Source organism: Microcaecilia unicolor, chromosome 2, assembly GCF_901765095.1.
Source record: "Microcaecilia unicolor chromosome 2, aMicUni1.1, whole genome shotgun sequence".
In the NCBI taxonomy this organism is placed as follows: domain Eukaryota; kingdom Metazoa; phylum Chordata; class Amphibia; order Gymnophiona; family Siphonopidae; genus Microcaecilia; species Microcaecilia unicolor.
In genome coordinates this window covers 45,629,870-45,650,600 of record NC_044032.1, presented here as the reverse complement: position 1 = coordinate 45,650,600, position 20,731 = coordinate 45,629,870, and the positions used below count along the sequence as shown (strand labels likewise).

Below are 20,731 nucleotides of genomic sequence, written 5' to 3'. Positions count from 1 at the left end.
AATGACCAGTATTGTATAAATTTTGGCAGATTGTGTGGGATAAAAACAGGAGCAGACTGGTTCCAAGACAGACAAGCATGTCTCTTGGGTTTTAGTTTGCTTTGGTCCCCAGATGGAGAAATGATCTAACTGGGTTTCTCAATTATTGATCTTAGCTGCAAAAATGAGCATAGCCAGGACTTGGAGACAGGAGTGGGGGGCCCCACTTGGGATACCTGGAGGACCGCTACATGTGAACTTAGGCTATTTGATAAAATATCCAAGGACTTACAAGAGCAAGGGGATGCACATACCCAGATATGGCAGATGCTATCAGTGTAATCGCCGGCAGGGACCTGTACCTATATAGTATCCAACTGGGGGTGTGTGTGGACCTTTGTCGGGCAGGGGATGGTGGCACTTTGCGGGTGGAGTTTTCTTTCACCATACATCTGGTTGACTAAACCATGATTCAAACTTCAGTCTGTTCTGACTGGGTGGTGTTATACCTTCTCTTTTGAGATTCCAAACCAAGCATCACTTTTTGTTATTGCTCTCTTTCTGTTTTTGTAGTGGATGGGGGGGGGGGGGGGGGGGGGGGGGGGGGGGATAAGAGAAAAGTATCGTTTTTGTTAGGGGGGGTTCTTATTATTGTTTGTTACCTGTTCTACTTGCCAGTGCACTAGTTGTATTTACCTGATGCAGACTTTAATATGTCTAGGTGTATTTTCTGCAGGTTGGGCCATTCCTGTGTTTACATGAAACTGTGCACAGATTCTGGATATGTTTATTGTTGCATTGTTTGCATAATAAAAGTTAAACTTAAAAAAAATGTTTGTTGTTCCTATTTAGAACTTGCTCAGCGGCTGAGAGTGATAATTTAAAATCTTGAAAATTTGTCTGCTGTGTATTTAAAGACACTGCTCTACTATGGTCTCTATTGCAACCTCACTATCGGGATGCTTTATCTTCCACATGGAAAATATGCTCTATTCTGTGGACCGCACCATTCTTGCATACAATTTTTTTTTTATTGTAACATTCAGGGTCCTGAGAAGAAGCATGTACCTTCTATTAACTGCTATCTAGGGAAATAGATTCAATGGAAAAATTAATTCTTACCTGATAATTTTCTTTCCATTAGTCCCAACAGATCAATGCAGAGACTTGTGGGTTGTGTCCCTCTACCAGCAGGTGGAGATAGAGAGAACCTCAGGTTTCCTATATGTGGACCTGTGCAGCCAGCTGAACCTCAGTATGAACGATACCAAAGCAGTGGAATGGAAACAATAGAAAACTCTCCTGACATTGTCAGACCAATTGCTCAACATACTTCCACCACTTCTATATGTATTTATTTAATTTTATTTTTTAATCAAATGAAAGAACATTCAAAACAATGGAACCCCCAAAAAACTAACCAAACGCAACAAAACTGCAGACAGTAAACCCAGGGGGGGCCCCTAGATTGATCTGTTGGGACTAATGGAAAGAAAAATTATCAGGTAAGAATTAATTTTTCCTTCTATGGCGTCCCACAGATCAATTCAGAGACTTGTGGGATGTACCCAAGCAGTCCTCAAGTAGGGCGGGACACGCCCAAACCCGGCAGAAATCACAGATGAGCCAAACACCGCATCTTGACAAGCTGCCACATCCACCTGATAATGACGAGTGAATGTATGGACCAAAGCCCATGTAGCCGCCCTGCAGATATCTTCAAGAGAAACCAAATGGGACTCTGCATAGGAGGAAGCTTGAGCTCGCGTAGACTGAGCATGAACTTGCAAAGTGAAGAATCCTGAATTGCTCAGGGTAATCTTCCCGGCGGAAGGCTGGCAAATGCAGGGAGTGCCCCAAGTAGAAACGAGAAACCACCTTGGGTAAAAACGAAGGAACTGTCCTAATCGATACCCCCGCCTCCGTAAAACGCAGGAAGGGGTCTCTGCAAGAAAGGGCCTGTAACTCTGAAATTCTCAGAGCGGAAGTAATGGCTACTAGGAAAATCGCCTTCAAGGGGTTCAAAAGGAGGATGCTGAAGCGCTTTGAGAAATAGATTAAGGTTCCAGGATGACAGAACTGGGATGTGAGGAGGGCGCAAACGATTTACGCCCCTCAAGAAACGAACCACATCTGGGTCGGAGGCGAAGGATGCCCCCTGAACCGGCCTCTAAAACATGCCAGAGCTGTCACCTGCTCCTTAAGAGAACTCAACGAGAGTGATTTTTGTACAGCCTCCTGAAGAAAAGTGAGGATAACCTATACTGAAGCCGAAGCCGCTGACAATCCCGAACTCGCACACCACGAATCGAAGGTACGCCACACCCTAGCATAAACTATCAAGGTGGATCTTTTCTGAGCCTACAGCATCGTAGCGATAACCGCGTCCAGATACCATTTTCTTCTCAACCTCGCCCTTTCAACGGCCAGGCCATAAGACCAAAGGGGGAGGGATCCTCCATTGTGACTAGCCCCTGCAGCAGGAGAGTCCTGTGCCGATAGCAGAAAAGGACGATCGAACAGAAGCCTGATCACATCCGCGTACCAGGGTCGTCTGGGCCAATCCGGGGCCACTAGGATCACTCGACCTGGATGACTGGCAATACGAGTCAGTAACCTGCCCACCATTGGCCACAGGGGAAAAGGCATAGAGCAGGCACCTGGGCCAAGGTTGAAGAAGGGCATCGATGCCTTCTGAGCCCAGCTCTCGTCCCCTGCTAAAGAAATGGGGAACCTTCGCATTGAATGCGGTGGCCATTAAGTCCAACTCTGGCATCCCCCAACGGGCAGTTATCTGATCGAAGGCCAGAGGGGAGAGCGTCCACATCCCCGGCTCCAACTGGTAGCGACTGAGAAAGTCCCCTTGCACATTCTGTGACCCCGCTATATGAGCTGCTGTCAAGAAAGAGAGATGAGTCTCTGCCCAATGGCAGATCAGAGCCGCCTCACGCGTTAGTGGTGCACTCCTGGTGCCCCCGACGGTTTACGTAGGCGACCGCCATTGCATTGTCCAAAAGAACGCGAACTGGGCAACCGCGAAGAAGAGACAAACTCCCGAAGGGACAGACGAATCGCCCATAACTCCAAGTGGTTGATGGACCATGACGCTTCCGTCGAAGTCCAAACACCCTGGGCCGTCTGTTGGAGGCAATGAGTCCCCCAGCCAGACAGTGACACATCTGTGGTCACTATCTTCTAGTCCGGGGTTGCCAGAGGAATGCCAGACACCAGATTCTTTTGAATGAACCACCAGTGCATGATTGTGTGAAGACGGGCTGAACATGGCACCCAAACCTCGTAATCCTCCGAGAGCGGAGACCAACGGCTCAGAAGCTGCCACTGGAGGGGGCGCATGTGAGCTCTGGCCCACTTTACCACGTCCAAGGCTGAGGCCATGGAACCTAGAACTTATACATAGTCCCAAGCCCGCGGGTTCGGAGTTGAAACAGCTCGTAACTGAGCCTGTAACCGCTGCGCTTGAGCTGAACGAAGAGAAACTATCCCTGTTCGGGTATCGAAGCACACCCCCAAGTATTCCAGGGTTTGGGAAGGCCTTAGGCTGCACTTCGGGAAGTTGATCACCCAACCAAGCGACTGAAGCAAACCGACAACTCTCCTTGAAAGAAGGCGTCCATACAAGCCAGTCGTCTACATAGGGATGGACCTGAATCCCTTCCTTTCTGAGATAGGCCGCCACTACTACCAGAACCTTGGAAAAGGTCCGAGGCACTGTGACTAGGCCGAAGGGTATCGCTTTGAATTGAAAATGACAACCGAACACTGCAAAGCAAAGAAAGCGTCTGTGGGGATGCCAGATTGGAATGTGTAAATAGGCCTCTTTGAGACTGCCCCTTGGCGGGACATTTGCAAGGAGATTCCAGAAAGGAATCTACTATCGGACGAGCCAATCCTAAATTGTAGTTGTCTCTGATAACCTCCAAGACCCATTTGTCGGATGTTACCCTGGTCCACTCCACCAGGAATAGGGACAGCCTGCCCCCAATAACTGGCTGGAGATGGACCAGGGCCCCATCATTGGGCGGACCTGGCTGCGGGCTGGTTTCTGTTACCGGAAAGGAAGGCATGCCTGCCACCTCGAAAAGGCTGAGGCCTCTGAGAAGATCTTGCTCTCTGAAAAAGGAGGCCCTGTGACCTGGACGGAAACACCGTGTATTCATGAACTTAGGTCTAGGTCCCACCGGTCGCACAAACTTGGACCTGTCTTCTGGGAGGCACTGGCCCTTAGAGTCACCGAGGTCCTTCACAATCTGTTCTAAGTCTATCCCAAACAAAAGCTTTCCCCTAAAAGGAAGCCTTGCTAAACATCTGCAGCCCAATGCCGCAACCACAGCCAGCGACGTGCGGTGACCGCTAGGGAAACCTCCTTCGCTGAAGCCCTCAAAAGATCATAAAGAAGATCCGCAAGGAACTGCACAGAGATGTCCCTCCACCTGCTAGATAGAGAGAATACTGAGGTTCAGCTTGCTGCACAGGTCCACATATAGCAAACCTTAGAGGTTCTCTCTATCTCCACCTGCTGGTAGAGGCACAACCCACAAGTCTCTGGATTGATATGTGGGACGCCATGAAAGTCCCAAATAACCAATCTGCACTTCCAGTACAGTACAGTTACTTCCCACTAACAGTTGATTTAATCTCTATGAAGGATAGAGGAGTTTTACAACCACACTAGTACAAATTCTTGAAAGATCAGACTGGCCCCCTGCCATTTGAAGAACCAAATGGCATTGCTGAGAAAATATTTCAATCATATTTTGAAAATAGCAAATATCTTACTCTGCTTATTACTGCTGCAAGCTCTCTCATTTCACTGTTCATCCCAATAAAAGAACCCAATGGTTTTAACAATCGTTCCTGTAAGAGACAAAAATTCTTTAGTAGGCTTGCAAACTGAAAAATCCTTTAACTTTATCTGGTAATACAAAAAGTTACTTACCCATAGCAGATGTTCTCCGAGGACAGCAGGGTGAATATTCTTACATGTGGGGTTACACCATCCCAATGTAGCCCATGCAGAAATGCTGGCCAGTCTACCTTCTCAAAGCTTTTGGAAGCATGTCTTCAGCCTGCTGCCATCACATACAACCTTGTCAATGTCATATATATAGCTGATAGTATTCAGCACCCAGGGAAGATAAACAAGTAGGTAGGAATATTCACCCTGCTGGCCCCAGAGAACTGCTACATGTCAGAAACTTTGTTATCTCCAAGGACAAGCCAGTATGATCATATTTTTCTTTTTACACATGGGAATGCTTAGCTACTAGGCTGCCTTAAAAAAATAGGGGATAATAACATAGCCCAAAACAAGCAGGGCTCACGGGTTCTGAACGGGAACTAGAGAACCATATGCAGTCAAATCCATTTAATGTCACAACAGTTCATATCACGCCCCACATAATGTCACAGCATTTTTATCCCCAGTTGCACCCATTGTAACTAACAAGGACTTACTCCACCTTTTGTCACTCCGTGTAACGTCACATATCGGTTAATGCCAACAATGTGAGGATGTTATAATGCCGTTGTATCACTCCATGGTGCGACCGCACCTTGAGTATTGTGTTCAATTCTGGTTGCCGCATCTCAAGAAAGATATAGTGGAATTGGAAAAGGTGCAGCGAAGGGCAACTAAAATGATAGCGGGGATGGGACGACTTCCCTATGAGGAAAGACTAAGGAGGCTAGGGGGCTTTTCAGCTTGGAAAAGAGATGGCTGAGGGGAGACATGATAGAGGTATATAAAATAAGGAGTGGAGTGGAACATGTGGATGTGAAGCGTCTGTTCACGCTTTCCAAAAATACTAGGACTGGGGGGCATGCGATGAAACTACAGTGTAGTACATTTTTAAAAAATAGGAGAAAATGTTTCTTCGCCCAACGCATAATTAAACTCTGGAATTCATTGCCGGAGAACATGATGAAGGCGGTAGGCTTGGCAGAGTTTAAAAGGTGGTTGGACGGTTTCCTACAGGTCAAGTCCATAGACCACTACTAAATGGACTTGGGAAAAATCCACAATTTCAGGAATAACTTGTATAAAATGTTTGTATGTTTGGGTAGCTTGCCAGGTGCCCTTGACCTGGATTGGCCGCTGTCGGGGACAGGATGCTGGGCTCGATGGACCTCTGGTCTTTTCCCAGTATGGCATTACTTATGTACTTATGTAACATTAGCTGCTTGGTGAATTAAAATCTACAGCTTAATGTCACAGTGACAAATCTGTGCCGCTGAAACAGCCAATCACAGTGTTATCACATGACAGATATTAGTTCAGCAGAAGCTTCACAAAGACTCCGATTAACAGTGACATGTCAGTCTACACATACACGTTAAAATGGCAGCTAGGTATAAGTGTGTCGATTTAGACCTTATCCAGAGCAGAGAACAAGCAAACATACATAATTATAAATGCAAACACCGACAATAAAAAACAATCTTCACAAAAACTAGAATTGACATTTCCACTGTGTCAAAACCAGATAATAAGTGGGATAATATAATCAAGGATTTTCATTTGTCATTAGCAGCAGCAAGCTGTAAGCACATGCAAACTAGCCTGAACACAGATGTTGAAGAGGCATTGTTAAAAGTAGTTTAAACAGACCCATGCTGCACAACTTCCCAGTAAGTGGGCCGATGTTTACAGAGGTTTCTGAATTTCTGGCTAAAAAGATGGGGTTTCCTGAATGGAAATGTTCCAATGCATTCCTCAAATGCTTTAAAAAAAAAATGCCGTAACGTCGTGTTCAAGGTTGCTACTGGTAAGTGTTTATTTATTTATTAGGATTTATTTACCGCCTTTTTGAAGGAATTAACTCAAGGTGGTGTACAGTAAGAACAGGTCAAACAAGAGCAATAGGCAATTACAGCAGTAAAAATATTCAAACAACAATACAAAGTATGGTCTACTACTTACAATGTCAACACAATACGTAATAGAGCATTATAATTGATAGTGAAGAGTAAAGCAAAGATGTAACATATAGATAGGTAAGACAGTAGGAAGAGTTAGAAAGTAAGGTGACTGATTTAAAGAAAGTTGACCATGAGAACGGAGAGATGGTTAAATATTATCTCAACTAGGGTAGGAGTCGATAAACTAGTCCTGCATAATTGTATTTTAGCCCCTGATTTTATCCACTGAAATCGGTGCAGCAGGTTGCTCAATTAATCAGGAAAGGACTACTGAAAATCTAGGACTAACCTAAAATCTCTCTTAGAACTATGTACCTTGGCAGCTTTCAAGCAGCAGAATTAATAAAAAGTACATTTTTCACTCAAATAGAACATTTGGAACTTGTTGATCTAAAACAGAAAGCAGTAAAATCAAGAATGATATAAATATAGCAACTTCCATCCAGAATGTCTGGGATCAAGATTGCTCCAAAAGGATGTTTCTAAACAATGAAGGTTTAGGATAATGAGAACTTTCAGATAAAAAAAATAAGATCTGAACGGGAGCATTTGCTGGATAACAGAATATTTGAAACCAACCAATTTTCAGACAAAGCAATTTTTTTTCATATAATGGAACACAGGTCAATACCCGTGACTTTAAGATAATGGGAGTTTTTTTGATACAGGAATCTAGGATATAAGGTGCCTCCTACATGTCATGGAGCACTAGAAATTGCACATACACTGGTTAACCTACAGTCAAGACTAATTATCTGGCACTATACAACAGGCGTTGTCTTCCATGTTTTAAAAGTAAGTGGGTTCATTTGACAACACAATGTATGGTACTTACAGAAGGATCAGGATTACAGCTGAGGCTATTTAAAGCTATTTCATTAGACGCTCCTTTGATGGCATCTTGTATCATTCCACGAAAGTCTATTATTTGGCCCTGAAGGGTAACAAAACAAAGTTATACAAGAAGGTTTATCTGCTACAAAAATATTGGTTCTTTAAATTGTCAATAAATGCAAGGCTATTAATGTTTAATAGAGGTCTATAAAATAATGAGTGGGGTGGAAAAGGTAGACGTGAAGCGTCTGTTTACTCTTTCCAAAAATACTAGGACTAGGGGGCATTCGTTGAAGCTACGAAGTAGTAAATTTAAAACGAATAGGAGAAAATTTTTTCATCACTCAACATGTAATTAAACTCTGAAATTTGTTGCCAGAGAATGTGGTAAAGGCGGTTAGCTTAAACGGGGTTTTTAAAAGGTTTGGACGGCTTCCTAAAGGAAGAGTGCATTATTAAAATGGACTTGGGGAAATGCCAGTGCTTATTTCTAGGATACAAATTATAACAAAAAATGGCACCCCTCCACCTAATTTAACTTGAACCATACACAACAAAACTGTCGGTGGAACAACCAAAGCTCATTTATTTGATAAGGGGACGTCTCATACTGTCACATAGGCACTTCTTTTTGTGCTTCTTTAAAGCCTCGGCTTTAGTGACTATATTATAATCATCGACTGCCCCCAACCACCAATAGTGCTATCAACCATCTGAGCATTAGTGTCCTACAATATACATACAAGTGCTTCCACAGTCCTTGTGCTGCAAATAATTCATTTTTTCTTTAGTTTATGTCTATTTTTTTTATATGCACTAACGTCTGTAGCTTATGTGTAGAGCTTAAACTGATACAGAAACAATGTTTAGACTTATCTTCGTCTTACTGAAAACCACACGCTTCTTTTTTGTCTTTAGCTCATGCTGTGGATTCAGTCGTCCTACATTGCTTGGATCTCATTTGTCAGCATTCCGTTAAGCAGCCGGTATATGTCTTGTCCCGACAGGAGCCTGTTTCGCATTGCCTCGCTTTGTCAAGGGAACTTGCATGTACTTCACCAGCAACCAGTGCAGACAAAGAGTCTAGGATAAGCAGCATAAAATGTTCTGTACTTTTTGGGATCTTGCCAGGTATTTGTGACCTGGATTGGCCACTTTTGGAAACAGGATGCTAAGCTTGATGGACCTTTGGTCTGTCCCAGTATGGCAACATTTATGTACTTATTTATTAAATAAAATGCGGCAGGCTTCAGACATAGCTTACTGTGGGTTCCGTGCACAATTTTCCATGATGTTATGGTCACACTATGTACAAAGGAGAAAAAACAGTGCACAAGGAACTGCACAGAAATCAGTGCACTTTATAATTTACCTCCAATGGTAAAGAGGGCAATAGATATTAAACCCGGATGAGGCTGGGGATTTATCATGTGGTCTGAGAAGCAGTCAAGTTAGATGCGGAAGCTGTTATAAATGTATGTGATTCAAGTATGTTCATTGATGAATATTTTATAACCTATGCATGTAATTCGCAACTCTAACAATCCTCTCCACAAACTCCTCCATGGGATTTGTAGTATGGAGTGTTGCAACAATTTGGGTTTCTGCCAGGTACTTGTGACCTGGCTTGGCCACTGTTAGGAAAACAGAATACTGAGCTAGATGGACCATTGGTCTAACCCAGTACGGCCACTCTTATGTTAAATCAAATCTCATCGGTCCGATGATGATTCCATTCGTTGAGCAGAAGAAGTTATGTCTTCCCTGATAATTTTCTTTTCTTTAGTCAGCGACACTATTCTGAACTGTTATCCCTTCCTACCAGCAGGTGGAGATACCGGTAGAGAAAACTGAATTCTGCCAGTGACATAAGCATAAGACGTGCTCCCTGGAACAATCCAGTATCTATCTGCCCAAGCCAAGTCTCTGGGATCGCTCTAGTTTGCCCAGCACAATACATCTCAAATCGTCAAAATGATGTGCAAATCGATCACAGTGTGTTACCATTGGGGCTTCCATCTTATGGGTTTTTAAACATGAACGGTGTTCCATCAATCTCTTTTTCAAAGGTCTAGTTGTCTGTCCTATGTAGGAATAAGCGCATGGGTACTGGATCAAATACACTACCCCAGAGGATTCACAATTAGTTTGTGTTTTCAATATACACTTTTTTCCATTTTTAGCATACACATAGCGATTATCTTCTATCATAATATGGGACAAAGAACAATGGCCACATTTAGTATGGTGGCCATTATCCATATTCCGTCGTTTACCGGTCCACATATCGTTAAGACTCAATCTATTGCTCAAACTGCATCCCCTAGCAATTCTAGACCTAGTCCTTAGTGGAGTGCATGATCTGGTGCAGGAGATAATGGTGCTGGGGCCACTTGATAACAGTGATCATAATATGATCAGATTTGATATCGGCTTTGTAATAAATACACACAGGAAATCCAATACTTTAGCATTTAACTTTCAAAAAGGAGACTATGATAAAATGAGAAGAATGGTGAAAAACAAATTTAGAGGAGAAGCTGTGAAGGTCAAAAAATTTACATTAAGCGTGGATGCTGTTCAAAAACACCATTCTGGAAGCCCAGGCCAAATATATTCTGTGTATTAAAAAAGGAGGACGGAAGACCAAATGACAGCTGGCATGGTTAAAAAGTGAGGTAAAGGAAGCTATTAGAGTTAAAAGGAAAACCTTCAGAAAACTGAAGAAGAATCTGACTGAAAATAATAAGAAACTGCAAGTGAAATGCAAAACGCTGGTAAGGAAGGCAGCGAGGGACTTCGAAAAAAAGATTGCACTTTTTTTTGGTATATTAAAAGCAAGAAGCCGGCGAAAGAATCGGTTGGACCGCTAGATGACCAATGGGTAAAAGGGGCAATCAGGGAAGAAAAAGCCATGGTGGAGAGAAATGAATTCTTTGCTTCGGTCTTCACCGAGGAAGATTTGGGAGATATACTGGTGCCAGAAATGGTATTCAAAGCTAACGAATGGGAGAAACTGAATGAAACCTCTATAGACCTAGAGGATATAATGGGGCAATTTGACAAATTGAAGAATAGCAAATCTCCAGGACCGGATGGTAGTCATCCCAGAGTACTGATAGAACTGAAAAATGAACTTGCAGAACTCTTTTTAGTAATATGTAATTTATCTTTAACATCAAGATTGGTACCGGAAGATTGGAGGGTGGCCAATGTAACACCGATTTTTTAAAAAGATTTGAGAAGATCTGGGAAATTATAGACCGGTGAGCCCGACGTCGGTGCCAGGCAAAACGGTAGAGACTATTATAAAGAACAAAATCACTGAGCATATTCAAAAGCATGGATTAAGGAGAGAAAGCCAACATGGATTTAGTGTAAGGGAAATCTTGCCTCACCAGTCTATTTCTTTGAAGGGGTGAACAAACATGGATAAAGGTGAGCTGGTTGATATTGTGTATCTGGATTTTCAGAAGGCGTTTGACAAAGTACCTCATGAAAGACTCCAGAAGAAATTAAAGAGTCATGGGATAGGAGGTAGTGTCCTGTTGTGGATTAAAAACTGTTTAAAAGATAGAAAACGGAGAGCAGGGTAAAATGGTCAGCATTCTCAATGGAGAAGGGTAGTTAGTGGGTTTCCCCAGGGGTCTGTGCTGGGACCGTTGCTTTTTAACATATTTATAAATGACCTAGAGATGGGAGTAACTAGTGAGGTAATTAAATTGGTTGACACAGTTATTAAAAGTAGTTAAATCGTGGGAGGATTGTGAAAAATTACAAGAGGATCTTACGAGACTGGGAGACTGGGCGTCTAAATGGCAGCTGACGTTTAATGTGAGCAAGTGCAAAGTGATGCATGTGGGAAAGAGGAAACCAAATTATAGTTATGTAATGCAAGGTTCCACATTAGGAGTCACCGACCAGGAATGGGATCTAGGTGTCATCGTTGATGATACGTTGAAACCTTCTGCTCAGAGTGTGGCAGCAGCTAAGAAAGCAAATAGAATGTTTGGTATTATTAGGAAAGGAATGGGAAACAAAAATGAGGACATTATAATGCCTTTGCATTGCTCTATGGTGCGACTGCACCTTGAATATTGTATTCAATTCTGGTCACCGCATCTCAAAAAAGATATAGTGGAATTAGAAAGGGTACAAAGAAGGGCTATGAAAATGATAAAGAGGATGGGACAACTTCCCTATGAGGAAAGGCTAAAGCGGCTAGGGCTCTTCAGCTTGGAGAAAAGACGGCTGAAGGGAGATATGATAGAGGTCTATAAAATAATGAGTGGAGTGGAACGGGTAGACGTGAATCGCTTGTTTACTCTCTCCAAAAATACTAGGACTAGGGGACACGCAATGAAGCTACAAAGTAGTAAATTAAAAACAAATCAGAAAAAATATTTCTTCAGTCAACATGTAATTCAACTCTGGAATCAGTTGCCAGAGAATGTAGTAAAAGCGGTTAGCTTAGTGGGGTTTAAAAAAAAGGTTTGGATGGCTTCCTAAAGGAAAAAGTCCATAGACCAATTATTAAAATGGATATTGTGAAAATCCACTGCTTATTTCTGGAATAAGAATCATAAAATTTATTATACTGTTTTAGGATCTTGCCAGGTACTTGTGACCTGGATTGGCCACTGTTGGAAACAGGATGCTGCGCTTGATGGACCTTCGGTCTGTCCCAGTACGGCAGTACTTATGTACCCCTCAACAGGATTGAAAGAAGTGGATGTCTACAAAACGTGCGTCCTAGAAAATGGGCGAACTACCTTATTCAAGCTTGGTCATAACCATCTGCACATGAAGGTTTACTGCTGGGAAGAACCAGACCCCAGCTCAACCACTCATCAGGACACCTCTCCATCACATTTGGGAGAACATCTGAGAAACTCGGTGTTCCAAGTCACCAAGAATGATGTCAAACCAACTCTTTCAGTAGAAGATAGAGTTCTTGAGAATTGTGGATAAGGAATTCTACAAGGATGAATCCAATAACTGGGTGGATCCAGGGCCGGCTTAACCATTGGACCAGGTGAGGCTCTGGCCCAGGGCACTGGTGATTAAGGGTGGCAAAATACCCAGCCTCTGACCTTACCTGGTCTACAGGTGAAGCCTTTACTTCTCCTCCCCCTCCCCAATATAGTCTTGAACCTTCTCCCCTCCTTGAACCTTACCCCTCCTCCCTGAGAGTCTGGCACTGATCCCTCACGTCTCACTTGCCTGTGGTCCTGTAAAACTGATGTAAACTTTACAGAGCAGTGGGGGAGTGAGAAGTGAGGGAGCAGTGCCAGATCCGCAGGGAGGGGGAGACAGACTGGACTAAGAGGAGGGGCACAAAGACGCTGGCCTAAGGGAGAGAGAGATGACAAACCCAGGGGAAGAGGGAAGGGACACCAGAAACGATATGATGGTGAGCGCTGCTAAAGCAAGATGGCTCAGGGCACCACTATCCCTTGAGCCAGCCCTGGTGGCTTTGCTACCATTCCGGACATCCCAACACGACTACCTAACACAGCAAGCTCTCTCTTATCTCACTTCATTGCAACAGACTCAGAAAGAAACCAGAGAAAAAAAAACAGCACTTAACATTCATGCAGAATTTGCTGGATAATAGCCATGAAGAGCTGGCTCCACTGTTAAAAGACGGTGAAGAATGTTGGTACTTACCTACCTTTGGTGTGTATCATCTACAAAAACCAGGCCAGATAAGGATTGTGTGATTCCAGTGCCCAATTTCAAGGAATCTCACTCAACAATGTGATGCTTTCTGGGCCTCACATGATCAGCAGCCTATTGGGAGTCTTGATCTGCTTCAGAAAAGACCATATCACAATAACAGCAGATATCCAGCATTATTGCTTTGTTGTACACCCAGACTACAGAAATTACTTGAGATTCCTGTAGTACCATGACAACAACATCAACTAGGAAATCGTGACATACAGAATAAGAGTTCATGTCTAACAGTCCATCACCTGCTGTAGCAAACCTACGAACTTAGGACAGCCCAAGAGGGAGAAAGAGAACATGACACAGATGCCAGGCATTTAATTAAGAGAGACTTTTATGTAGATGTTGGTTTGAAGTCCTTACTTACCAAAGGAGAAGCCATTGACTTGCTAAAGAGGACACAAGCAATGCTGGCATAAGCCAATCTAAGACTTCATAAAATCAACAGTCCAGAAGTAATGAGAGCATTTCCTGCCAAGGATCATGCCAAAGATTTAAAGAATCTAGATCTAAGTAGACAATCCTCCACTTCAGAGAAGCTTTGGATTGCATTGGATCAAGGAGAAACCATATACACGCAGAGGTGTCTTGTCTACAGTCAACAGTCCGTACGACTCACTGGGGTTTGTGGCTCCAGTCATCATTCAAGGACAATCCCTACTGAGAGAACTTTCCTAAACTACTGATGAGTGGGATGTTCCACTACCACCAAAAATGCGACAAGAACGGAAGAGATGGAAAGATTTTCTAAAGAGTCCAAAACAACTGCACATCCTACGCACTGACATCCCTGGAACCCTCAGTACTGCCTCTCACAAAGAGATTACATCTTCATCTCATCAACCAGTTGATGAAAGACCAGACACTTACCACCAAAGTGCCATCAGAGATACAGAACTACAGATCACCAATGACAACTTGGCACCACCTAGGAACTTCGACACAAGACTTCCATGAAGACAAGAAACTTCTTCAGCAGAGCCATCACTGAGCCAATGATCCACACCACAAAGAGATGACACCTTGGACTGTTGTCCACTAGAGACGCAAAGACTTTTCTCTCTCCTTTGTATTGGTTGTTTGTTTGTCAGTCTCTCATTTCAGCTCCTGCAAGACTACAAATGAGAAGTTGCCAGAGCAACACTAAACCCGAGACAAGCAAGAAGTTGCCAAGTTAAAGATCCAGATATAAATGGACTTCTGCATGCTTATAATGTTTATAGTTTGAGGAGTTAAATAGTGGTATCTATGGATACTAGGAGGGGAGTCTCTGCCCCCATATTCATGGAAGCAAGATGCATTGTTATGTATATTTGATAATTATCTATATTTAATTGCATTGTCTATGTAATATTTAGCACTGTGTACTGGGGCTTCCACCCCCCCCTATAGTTTGCAGTATCCCGTAATTGACTCCTTATGAGTTTTCCCTATAGGCTGTTAGCTCTGAGTTAGGGCCAGCCCTCCCTCTCTGCCCCTCTGGGCTGAGACCAGTCTTCCTTACATGCCTTTGTGATCAGCAGATGTTCTAGAGGTTGATCCCTCCTTAATTTACTGTAATTCCATCAAGATTATTTACCATTTCCCCAAGTCATTTCCCATTTATTTTCAGTGAGCTTCTTCCCTTTATTCTCCTTTGAATGTTACAGCTATTCCTCTCAGCTGGGCTGAGGTTTTGGCCATATCCTTGCCTCTGGGGTGGCTAGATACAGACTCCATGTGCAGTAGCAAACAATTCTAAGCAACTGAACTGTAAGTTGGATTTTCTTGTTTGTTTATTATGAGTACTACAATAAAGAAGATTTCCTTAAGAACTGAGAGTCTACTGGTAAAGCTTCTACTTGGGGATGGTTTAGCTGGCTGTTTAGCGACACTATACATTGCCTAGAACAGTACATGTCATAAGCTTCATGGTGTCTGGCCTCTGTTGTAATTTATGCAGAGCGTTTATAACAAGTGGGACTGGAAATAAACATAAAGGAGAGCTGAAGTGCAACATATGGTTACGGCATCCCTTGTCACGTGAAGCAGTGCTGGGCATACTAAGCATAAGAGGGGTAACTCTGCATTTTCACTCCTGGTGAACGAGCACCCCAAGACAAAGATGCTGTGAAGAACTCTGCTGAATTTGATGGTTGGTTCTCAACACAGGGGAGAACAGCAGCTTGGATTTGAATACAGTTGGTAACGACAAAGTCCCTGCAGAGGAATTCCCCCAACTCCTCACTTTTTGATATAAAACATGACAACTTAGTTGTCTGTCTGAACTAATACTCAAGAGGACATATATATTGTTCAGAGCTCTAGATGACTGATGTGGAGCAGTCTTATTAGTAAATCTGGAGTACCGCATTGTCACAAAACACCTAGCCACCCGCCTGGGGTTACCCTGCGGCCACTTAGAGGGTCTATCGCCAACACAGCTCAGGTCAGCCTACATCTGCAGCTTGTGCTCTACACTTGCACCCACCGACTGCATCTCAACCGCCTCTGGATGAGTCTCCCGCTCTCAAATTATCCCCAGTGATTTCTAGGTTACTGAGGCCACACTCCCAGTGGTTTCACAGTTTCCATAAAAGCACTTACAGACCCAAAACACAATCCACCAGAATTCTTTATCAGTCCAGACAGACAGAGACAATACACAATTATTTATGGTCTTAAAAACTGAAAAATTAACAAAATTAATGTGCAATCAGCAAACAATAACAGGTAACTGAAATATGGATCAATTATAAACCTAAACGTTTGCTTACTTCCTAGAAAGTACCTGGGAGATCAGGGCATATATCTGTTTACAGAGCTTCAGCAAACATATCTCTTTCTCTCTTTTCCCGGGATGAAACTGAAGCAACAGCCAGCAACAACTGCTGGGTAATTTCAAACTCCAGGTCAATCAGAGCCCAGTCAACAAGATTTCAAATATATACCGTTTCTTGCTTCTTGTTTGCGTCAAACTAAATAAAAAATACTCAGTTCTCTGAGACAGCTTTACAGCAAATAAACACCACCTGCTGGCCAAATAGGAGAAATACACTTCAGAACATAATGCAGGAAAATAGCCAATACATTTACAGGCTTAAAACACTGTTTCTTCACACCCATACCAAACTCATAAACCATCTGCTGCTGGAACAAATGAAAATATTCCAGAATGGGCCATTAAGCAGACATAGAGGAGTCATCCAGTTATGATAGTGGAGCTAGAATTAAAGACCTTGATTTCTGGTCTGCTACTCATTGCGCAGAAGGTAACCAAAGATGAATTTAGGAGCCTGAGAAGTCTTGCACTGTATCTATACTAGTGATGCAAAAACAGATTCTGCACTGAATCAATGACAACAGTGCTGACAAAGGTCAGAACATATCAGTAATATTCTTGCACTGTTGTGAAGATGAAGGTCTACATTTACAGGACATGCTTCGGGAGCCTCAGTGCAGATGGGAATACCATCATCTTTTTGAAGAGAACAACAAAGGAAGCTTTCATTTCAAGCTAGTGTGAATGTTCAGAAGACAACTGCTCTTTTGCCCTGGCAACCTCCAAGGATCTTTTCAGCATTTGAACTGTTTCCACTTACCATTATCCATGCCAGCGCTACATATCCCTCTGAGGACAATCAATTCAACATAATCCACAATAATTATGTATTACTATAAAAATCTGCATTAATGTGGTGACTGATAACCTCACAGTTGGAGTTTTATCTGTGCTTTAATATGCCCCTACAGGACAAGGAGGATTAACTAATGCCCTATTTCTGTGGTTCAGAATGTCATCATTATTATTCTAGGATGGAAACGGATGGATTCTACTGACCCTTCTTGAATGACGGCCTTCTCCTGCTCCACTTCTATTCATCGAGGATACATTTAAACCAAAATCTGAAATTCCTGAAGGACTTGTCCTGCCATTTATCTAAAAAAAGAAAAATGTATTACAGTATAAATTAATGTATCTTGAGCAAGATTTATTAAACCACTAGTAAAAAAAGGCCCGTTTCTCACACAAATGAGAAATGTTCTGTCATAAGTAATAATTGGGAAGGGTGTATGATGAGTAATATGCTCCAGGGGTATGAGATACAGATTGTTTTATCTATGGGTTGTTTTTTGTTTTAATCTTTCTTTTTTTGTGATTTTTATTTATAGTACTTTTTAACAGATAAAGAGTATGCAGACTCCATCCATGTCCAGCATTTCTCTTCTCTTCCTTCCCCTCAATCCATGTCCAGCATTTCTCCTCTCTTCTCTTCCCTCCCCTCCATCCACGTGCATCTCCTTCCTGACTTCCCTCCCCTCCATCCATCCATGTCCGGCAACTCTCCATTCTCCCCTGCCCTCTCCTCCATCCTCCCATATCCAGCAAATTTCCTCTCTCCCCTGCCCCCTCCATTCATCCATCCATGTTCAGCAATTCTCCTCTCTCCCCTGCCCTCCCCTCCATCCATGTCCAGGAACTCGCCATTCTCCCCTGCCCTCTCCTCCTTCCTCAGATATCCAGCAAATTTCCTCTCTCCCCTGCCCTCCCCTCCATTCATCCATGTCCAGCAACTCTCCATTCTCCCCTGCCCTCTTCTCCATCCATTCATGTCCAACAACTCTCCATTTTCCCCTGCCCTCCCCTCCATCCATCCATATCCAGCAAATTTGCTCTCTCCTCTGCCTCCTCCCATCCATGTCCAGCAATTCTCCTCTCTCCCCTGCCCAGCGATCTCTTCTGTCCCCCTGAACTCCCCTCCTCTCCTGTCCAGCATCTCTTCTCCCCATCTCCCTCCTCTCCAATTCCTCCATCTCTTCTCTCCCCCTGCCATCCCATCCATGTCCAGCGGTTCCCCCTGCCCTCCCATCCATATCCAGTGATTCTCCCTGCCCTCCCATCCATGTCCCTGACAGCTCCTCTCCGTTCCTCCCCCCCCCCCCAGCGCGTTTAACCCTTTTACTTTCAGGCGCAGTGACGATAGTGAAGAGGACAAGACAGCTTCTCCCTTCCCTCACACAGTGTCCCACCCTCGCAGAAACAGGAAAGGCATCACCGCGGAAAGCAGGACATTGTGTGAGGGAAGGGAGAAGCTGGAGGCGAGCCCACTATGTTGTCTTCTTCACTGCCGTCGCTGCGCCTGAATGTAAAAGGGTTAAACACGCGCAAGGGGGGGGGGGGGAGGAACGGAGAGGAGGGCTGTCGATCGGGGAGCTGAGGGTGGGAAGGAGCGGAGGGACCATCCGAGAGCTGCCTGGCTGCAGCGCCAGGCAGCCCTGCATTTGGGGGGGGGGGGGGGGGCAGCAGCCAGGGGAAGGTCACAGTTGGGCTGAAGAGGCTTAGTCTCCCCAAGCCTCTTATACGGGGCGCCTATGACTGTCCTCCCATCCCATCCATGTCCATCAATTCTCCTCTGCCCTGCCCTCCCCCTTCCTCCCTCCCTCCCCTCGATGTCCTGCGATTCTCTCCTCCTGACATCTCGCCTCCTGCGTTCCCTTCCCCCTCATTGTTCCGCCCTCTGGCGTCATTACGTTTTGATGCGAGGGCGGGGCAATAAGTAGGAATGGATGTTACGAACCCAGGCATCCAGATGTAGAATATTGGAGGTGCAAATTATTATACAGGATATGTAGATTTTAAAAAGGACATTAGAACAGAGCACAGATTCAACTGGCCAGTGACCTGGAAATTGTCATCCTCATATGACAGACAATGGTAAATAAAAATATACAACAAAAGTAATGCTAGCTTTAAAAGTCCCTACCTAGAGCAAAGGGTACAATTTTGACTATCAATGTCTCCTCGGATTCACTATAGTACGGGTGGTTTGACCCCGCTGAGATGGGCACCCGACTCCTTTCGTTACTTGAGGATTTAATTATCTATGAAAACATCTGAGTTATAGTGGCATAATATTTCTCACTTGTTTGATTTCACGGTTGCCACATTGCAGGCATGGCAGCGTCTTCTCTTAGGATTACTTTAACAATGCTTTCCCTTAAATTTTTGAAAAAGGATATTCATAATTTCCATAGACACCTTTCCCATTTTCGTTAGGGTGGTAAGAAACCAAAAATCGCTATACAAATGATGTTGGGTAATTGGAGGATGGGGGAGGCTTAGCAGTCCCAGATTTATATAAATATAATCACCATCTTTGAGATCGGATTTTGGATACGGAAGAATATACTTCCATACAGGTATAACCGGAACTCTTCGTACCATGGCATTTTATATCCTTATTACAGGTGCCCTGTACTATGCTCCCCCTCTAGGTTGCAAATAGTATTTTATTAGTCTCTCTTGGGAAATTGTGGCAAGACCTCATGAGACGCTGGAGTGCCCCCCCCCCCCCCCCCCCCCGATGTTTCAGTCCTTCTCCCAATTTGTGGCAGCATGGAATTCCTGCCTGGAGTTGAGAATGGGACCTTTCAGCGTTGGAAGGGGATTGGGCTTATGCATCTGGAACATGTTCTCCATCCAGATGGCTCTTTATTACCCTTGCAATCATTGAGGGAAGGCTCTTAAGCTCAGCTGGTGGATGTTTTTGATTATCATCAGTTGTATCATTATGTTTCTTCTTTGGTCAGGGCAGCGCACTCTGGCATTCATAACGTTCGTTTGACTTCTCTTTTGGCTTTCCAAGATAGGGACTATTTGTCTGTTTCATTGCACCATAAGGCCATTTGAGAATTTTCTCCTCCGAGGAACATTTCTGCTTTATTGGCTAAATGGGAGACATATTTGCAGAGGCCTTTGGCCTTTGTTGATTTTGGTAGGTTGGTTGCTAGGACCCCTGCTTTGGTTGTAGCAGCAGATCTACGTGATTGCCTTTATCTTTCAAACACAACTCTTCAATATGGGCGGCACCGACACCCTCATTTGTTATAAATGTAACCAACAACCTATTTCCTTTTTTTCATGCCTTTTGGGAATGTCCCAAGATTTTTTTTTTGGTCCACAGTGGTCCACTATTTGTAACGTCTTTTGGGGTCCACAATCCCACTATCTGAATGGACAAACATGAGGTGTTTTTGTTGCAGAGCAGAGGTAACTGTCTTGCTCATTCCTAAGACGGCCCTCTTGGGTAAAAAAAAAACAACAACAACAACAACAACAAAAACCAAACTCATTTTAAAGGTTTGGACTGTTCCCAACCCTCTTTCATTCTGGAATTGGCGTAATTTTTTCTACCATATTAATTTGTTGGAGAAGCAGAGAGTGGGCTTGTCCTTAAAACGCAAAAAGCAGTTTTTATCAGTGAGG

At 43.7% G+C, this 20,731-nt stretch overlaps 1 protein-coding gene across 1 annotated transcript in view; it reads right to left on the bottom strand.

The window, feature by feature from the left end:
- KATNAL2 (katanin catalytic subunit A1 like 2) overlaps positions 1 to 20,731 on the bottom strand; it is a 159,727-nt gene that overhangs the window by 80,436 nt on the left and 58,560 nt on the right. The window contains exons 6-8 of the mRNA XM_030192914.1: positions 17,306 to 17,404; positions 7,754 to 7,852; positions 4,777 to 4,854 (exon numbers count right to left, since the gene is read on the bottom strand). Of these exons, the coding sequence (XP_030048774.1) occupies positions 4,777 to 4,854; positions 7,754 to 7,852; positions 17,306 to 17,404 (276 nt within the window). The remainder of the gene's footprint in view (positions 1 to 4,776; positions 4,855 to 7,753; positions 7,853 to 17,305; positions 17,405 to 20,731) is intronic.